General features: G+C 48.6%; 1 protein-coding gene across 1 annotated transcript in view; it reads right to left on the bottom strand.

Moving 5' to 3' along the window:
• Window positions 1-4924: 4924 nt before the first annotated feature.
• LOC119417411 (SRSF protein kinase 3) overlaps window positions 4925-6865 on the bottom strand; it is a 118795-nt gene continuing 116854 nt past the window's right edge. The window contains exon 17 of the mRNA XM_037684613.1: window positions 4925-5082. Within this exon, the coding sequence (XP_037540541.1) occupies window positions 4925-5082 (158 nt within the window). The remainder of the gene's footprint in view (window positions 5083-6865) is intronic.

The raw sequence follows: 6865 nt of genomic DNA, 5'->3' as shown, positions 1-6865 counted from the left end.
TGGTGTGCAATGAATCTGAAATATATGAAAGTTTCATTTTTATCATTACATTATGGAAAATAATGACCTTTATCACAATATGCTAATTTTTTGAGAAGGACCTGTATATGCTTCCATGCTTCCACTGTTCTAGAATTGCGCCGCTCAATTTGGCTGCATGTTGGAGCAGCTCTGTTACTTTCATTCTGAGTTTTTGCTTTTGGAAACTTTAATTCCTCTTTTTCTGGATGTAAATCACATTTTTTTGGATGATTATTTCCTCTGGTATCAGATGCTGTGCAGCTGGAAAGATTTTTACTGAAACTTTTTTAGTTTTGGATATTTGTTATGATGTGTAACCATGACAACAAGGCAGTTTTCTACAACCAACAGCAGCTGATTAAAAGCTCAAATAATATCTCAGCTACAGCCCCAAATCTCAAATGAGTTGAAAAGGATGTTCTGTGGACGTATTCTCATCTACCTGCCAGCTGTGCTCGAGTGCCTGACCACTGAGAACCTGGAACTAGCAGGAAACATGGCTCATGACAACACAAGGACAGGATCGTCCCTCGGCACCTACAGTTGACTGTCCGCAGCGATGAGGAGCTTGACTGACTGCTGAGAGGAGTGGCCATCGCTCTGGGAGGAGTTCTGCCCGGCATTCAGGCGGTCCTACAGCGCGGGGGAACCGAGAGGCCAGCCGAGTCTGGGTGGACGGATCGAACGGCATATGCGGCCAGTTTCTTAGGATCCACTGTGGGATGGACCTTTACAAGAGATCCTTACTGCCTACAACCATCAACATCTATAACATCTCTTAATAAAATGAGGATAATGAGTTACAACAACAAATAATTTCCCTTTGGAATTAATAAAGTATTTTTTTAATTGAATTCGAATTGAATTAGGTAATGCTATTAAACAGCATGGGATACATTTTCATTGTTATGCTGACGATACACAATTATATTTGTCCATGAAACTCAATTAATCTAATCAGCTACTTAGACTACAAGCATGTCTTAAAGACATAAAAACCTGGATGACCCTAAATTTTCTGCTTTCGAACACAGACAAGACTAGGTTTTAGTTTTTGGACCTGAGCATCTTAGGAATTAATTTTTCAGTCTTTCTCCCTCCTTTCTCCTCTCCGCATTTATCTGTCCTCCAGCTCTAATGTTAAAAATCTTGGTGTTATTTTTGATCAGGACATGTCTTTTATCCCCCACATTAAAAACGTTACTAGAACCACCTTCTTCCACCTGCGTAATATCACTAAAATTAGAAACATCTGATCTAAAAATGATGCAGAAAAACTGGTCCATGCATTTGTCACGTCTAGACTGGACTATTGGGTGTCCAAGTACTTCTTTAAAACATCTTCAGTTGATCCAGAATGCTGCTGCCAGAGTCTTAACTGAAGTTAGTGGGAGAGATCATATCTCTCCAGTTTTAGTTTCTCTCAATTGGTTCCCTGTCAAATCCAGAATAGAATTCAAAATATTACTTATAACCTACAAAGTTCTCAACAACCTCCATCCATCCATCCATTTTCTTCCTCTTATCCGGGGTTGGGTCGCGGGGATAGCAGCCTAAGTAGGGAGGCCCAGACTTCCCTCTCCCCAGCCACTTGGTCCAGCTCCTCCGGGGGAATCCCGGGGCGTTCCCAGGCCAGCCGTGAAATATAGTCCCTCCAGCGTGTCCTGGGTCTTCCTATGGGACTCATCCAGGTGGGACGTGTCCGGAACACCTCACCAGGGAGGCGTCCAGGAGGCATCCTAACCAGATGCCCGAGCCACCAACTGGATCCTCTCGAAGTGGAGAAGCAGCGGCTCTACTCTGAGTCCCTCCCGGATGATCGAGCTTCTCACCCTATCTCTAAGGGAGAGCCCAGACACCCTGCGGAAAAAACTCATTTCGGCCGCTTGTATCCAAGATCTCGTGCTTTCGGTCACAACCCAAAGCTCATGACCATAGATGAGGGTAGGAACATAGATTGAACAATAAAATGAGAGCTTTGCCTTTTGACTCAGCTCTCTCTTCACCAAAACAGACCTGTACAGTGCCTGCTTCACTGCAAACGCTGCACCTATCCACCTATCGATCTCACATTCCATTTTTCTCTCATTCGTGAACAAGATCCCAAGATACTTGAACTCCTCCACTTGGGGTAGGACCTCCTCCCTGACCCAGAGAGGGCACTCTACCCTTTTCTGGCTCGAGACCATGGCCTCGGATTTGGAAGAACTAATCCTCATCCCGGCCGCGTCGCACTTGGCTGCGAACCGCTCCAGCGAAAGCTGTAGATCACAATCTGATGAAGCAAACAGGACCACATCATCTGCAAAAAGCAGAGATGCAATTCTAAGGCCACCAAAATGGATCCCCTTAACACCTTGGCTGCGCCTAGAAATTCTGTCCATAAAAGTTATGAACAGAATCGGCGACAAAGGGCAACCTTGGCGGAGTCCAACTCTCACAGGGAACAAGCCCGACTTACTGCCGGCAATGCGAACCAGGCTCTGACACCGGTCATACAGGGACCTAACAGCCCGTATCAAAGGGCCTGATACTCCATACTCCCAGAGTACCCCCCACAGGGTTTCCCGAGGAATGCGGTCGAACACCTTTTCCAAGTCCACAAAGCACATGTAGACCGGTTGGGCAAACTCCCACGCACCCTCCAGGACCCTGCTGAGAGTGTAGAACTGGTCCAATGTTCCACGACCAGGATGAAAACCGCACTGCTCCTCCTGAATCCGAGGTTCGACTATCCGACGGACCCTCCTCTCCAGAACCCCTGAATAGACCTTACCAGAGAGGCTTAAGAACGTGATCCCCCTATAGTTGGAACACACTCTACGGTCCCCTTTTTGAATAGGTGAACCACTACCCCGGTCTGCCAATCCAGGGGAACTTCCCCCGATGTCCACGCAATATTGCAGAGTTGCATAAGCCAACACAACCCTACAACATCCAGAGCCTTAAGGAACTCCAGGCAAATCTCATCCACCCCTGGGGTCCTGCCACCGAGGAACTTTTTAACCACCTCGGTGACCTCAGCACCAGAGATTGGAGGGCCCGACCCAGAGTCCCCAGGCTCCACTTCCTCAGTGGAAGATGTGCCAGTGGGATTGAGGAGGTCTTCAAAGTATTCTGCCCACCGACCCACGACATCCCGAGTGGAGGTCAGCAGCACACCACCCCCACTATAAACAGTGTTGGTGGTGTACCGCTTTCCCCCCCGAGACACCGGATGGTGGACCAGAATCACCTCGAAGCCGTGCGGAAGTCATTCTCCATGGCCTCTCCGAACTCCTCCCATGCCCGAGTTTTTGCCTCAGCGACCACCTGAGCCGCATGTTGCTTGGACTGCCGGTACCCATCAGCTGCTTCCAGGGTCCCATAGGCCAAAAAGGCCCAATAGGACTCCTTCTTCAGCCTGACAGCATCCCTCACCGACGGTGTCCACCATCAGGTTCGAGGGTTGCCGCCTCGACAGGCACCAACAACCTTGTGGCCGCAGCTCCGGTAAGCCACCTCGACAATAGAGGCATGAAGCATGGCCCACTCAGACTCAATGTCCCCCACCTCCCCCGGAACATGTTTGAAGTTCTCCCGGAGCTGGGAGTAAAAGCTCCGTCTCACAGGAGACTCTGCCAGACGTTCCCAGCAAACCCTCACAATACATTTGGGTCTGCCAGGTCTGACCGGCATCCTCCCCCACCATCGGAGCCAACTCACCACCAGGTAGTGATCAGTGGACAGCTCCGCCCTTCTCTTCACCCGAGTGTCCAAGACATGTGGCCACAGATCAGAAGAGATGATGACAAAGTCAATCTTCAAACTGCGGCCTTGGGTGTCCTAGTGCCAAGAGCACATATGGACACCCTTATGCTTGAACAAGGTGTTTGTTATGGACAATCCATGACGAGCACAGAAGTCCAACAACAGAACACCACTTGGTTTCAGATCAGGGGGGCCGTTCCTCCCAACCACACCCCTCCAGGTCTCACTGTCAATGTCCACCTGAGCATTGAAGTCCCCCAGCAGAACAAGGGAGTCCCCAGGAGGTGCACTTTCCACTACCCTCCAAGGACTCCAAAAAGGGTGGATAATCTGAACTGCCGTTTGGTGCATAAGCACAAATGACAGTCAGAACCCGTCCCCCCACACGTAGGCAGAGGGAGGCCACCCTCTCATTCACCGGTGTGAACCCCAACACACATGGACCAAGTTGGGGGGCAATAAGTATGCCCACTCCTGCTCGGTGCTTCTCACTAGGGGCAACTCCAGAGTGGAAGAGTGTCCAGCCCCTCTCAAAGAAAGTGGTTCCAGAGCCATGCGTAGAGGTGAGTCCGACTATTTCTAGCCGGAACCTCTCAACCTCACACACCAGCTCAGGCTCCTTCCCCACCAGTGAGGTGACATTCCACATCCCAACAGCCAGCTTCTGTAACCGAGGATCAGACCGCCAGGGTCCCCGCCCTCGGCCACCACCCATCCACATTGCACCCGACCCCTTTGGCCCCCCCACAGGTGGTGAGTCCATGGGAAGGGGGACCCACGTCTCCTCTTCGGGCTGTGCCCGGCCGAGCTCCATGGGCAAAAGCCCGGCCACCAGGCGCTCGCCTGCGTGCCCCACCTTCTGTTCAGTGCCTTGAGATGTCTTTTGTTGTGACTTGGCGCTATATAAATCAACTGAATTGAATTGAATTGATTTGAAAGATGACATACGGCTAATTATGTCAATGTTGGACAGGTTGGGGAGTGGGTCAGGGAAAACTATGGAGTCAGACATAGTTTTTTCGAAGTTACATACCGAAGCAACATTAATTTTAGTGATCTCTGAAATTAATTGACTTGAACTGAACTGTCCTTCAACCTGTTGGTAGACCTCTTCAGTCAGTGAAGGTTTTCTGTTTCTTGATGGAAAAGGTTTCTAATATATAAGATCTTCCACCCTGCCCGAGGACAGTGATGGATAACTGCAGATGGGCATCTCACCTGTTCTGTTGAAGTACTCTCTGGAGTACCTGCCAGACAAAGCGAAGGGCAAAGGGATCGGGCCGAGTAACTCCATGATGTGAGCGATATGATCTGAAAACAGACAAATGTTTTTACACACAACATGTGACGAGAACTGAACATTCATGTGTGTGTGTGTGTGTGGTGTGTGTGTGTGTGTGTGTGTGTGTGTATCTGTGTGTGTCTGGTCATTTGTCTGTGAGTTTTTGTTTCAGGTTACCAGGGACCAATTTTACAAAAAAATCATGCATTGTGGGAACCAACTGATCTTTATGGGGACCAAAGTCAGGTCCACATATGGATAAGTCTCATTGGGGGGGGTTAGAGGTTAGGTTTAGGACTAACATATGAATTGCGGATGGGTAATGCCCCTTTTCCACAGTGATGGCTCGGATCAGGTCAGCTCGGTTCACTACGGTTTTGAACGCTTTTCTACTGTCATTTTTCCACGGAACTGGCCCCTTTTTTTGTCCCTTCTTCTCAAAGGTTGCAAGCGAGCCGAGCTGGCACAAAAACGTGATGTTCGAACACCGTCGATCACTGATTGGTCAGGGGGAGGAGTCACTGGACCTTTCAGAAACTTCAAAACACCAATCCGCCATTTGCAATTACTCGGAACAACTGCTGGATCTATGTTTAAGATTTAAATACAATAATGACAACACTGTAATCTAGTGCTTAAGTGCAGGCGTTGTTTTGTGCTTGGTGGCCGACGACAAAATTCAGAGCAAGCTAGATGGAGCTCTGCCAGTATCCCCGGAGCTTTGGAGCTTGCTCAGGCGTCATCTCCCCAGCTCCGACCTCCACTCGTCACGGCGGAAGATCCTCCGTGCTGCCAGCTCGGGCTCCGGATCCCGGCATTGCGTGCTCTGCGGGCTCTGAGCTCTGGTCACCATGGAGGATCATACGAGCTGCTGACTCGCAGAAGGCTGGGTCCTGATCCCGGACTCTCAAGATCATGAAGGCCAAACTCCGATCCCGGCAGATGGGCGGAGGATGAAAACGATTTTTAAAAACATTTTATGTATAAAAAAAAATAATGTTTTTTTTTTCAGATTCAAATTCAGATATTCTTTAATGTCATTCGCACCACATGTGGTGGAACGAACACACAGAGTCCCAGTTACATCCAACAATAAAATGTAAAAGAAAAACGGTAATAAGATCTAAGATATGAACTAAGAAAAACATCAACTAAATATACATTAAGCACTAATAACAAAAACAATACACCGAAAAGCAGCACAAACAAGAGTCTGTGTGAGCAGATGAGCATGAATGAACATGGCAACATGAAACAGATCAGCAGCAACATGAAACAGGTCAGATGCAACATGATGTGATTGTTCAAAGTGATTATTCTGGTCAGAGATTCATGAGTCTAACAGCCTCAGGGTAGAAGCTGTTACTCAGTCTAGTGATTCTACACTTAATGCTCCTCAACCTCCTTCCTGAGGAAAGCAGGGCAAAAAGTGTGTCTGCTGGGTGAGTGGGGTCCTTCATGATGCAGGCGGCTCTCTTCCTAGAGTTATAAATCAAAATCAGGTCTCTTGTAAATGAGTCCCAGAGGCTCAATGGGATTAATCTGTCTGAATAAAGGTTGAATGAATGAAAAATGTCTGTGATGGTGGGGAGGCTGACTCCATCAGACATCTATGCAGCCTTCACCACTCTCTGCAAAGCTTTTCTTTCTGCAGCTGTGCAGCCCCCATGCCACACGATGCTCTCCACTGCACACCTGTAGAAGGAGGTGAGGACTGAGCTTCCCAGACCAGCTCACCTCAGCCATCTGAGGAAGTAGTCTCTGATGAGCTTTCTTAATCAGGCTGGTGGTGTTGTTGCCCCAGCTGAGGTT

Source organism: Nematolebias whitei, chromosome 11 (assembly GCF_014905685.2).
Source record: "Nematolebias whitei isolate Nwh7 chromosome 11, NemWhi1, whole genome shotgun sequence".
Classification (NCBI taxonomy): domain Eukaryota; kingdom Metazoa; phylum Chordata; class Actinopteri; order Cyprinodontiformes; family Rivulidae; genus Nematolebias; species Nematolebias whitei.
This window is presented reverse-complemented; position numbering and strand designations above follow the sequence as displayed.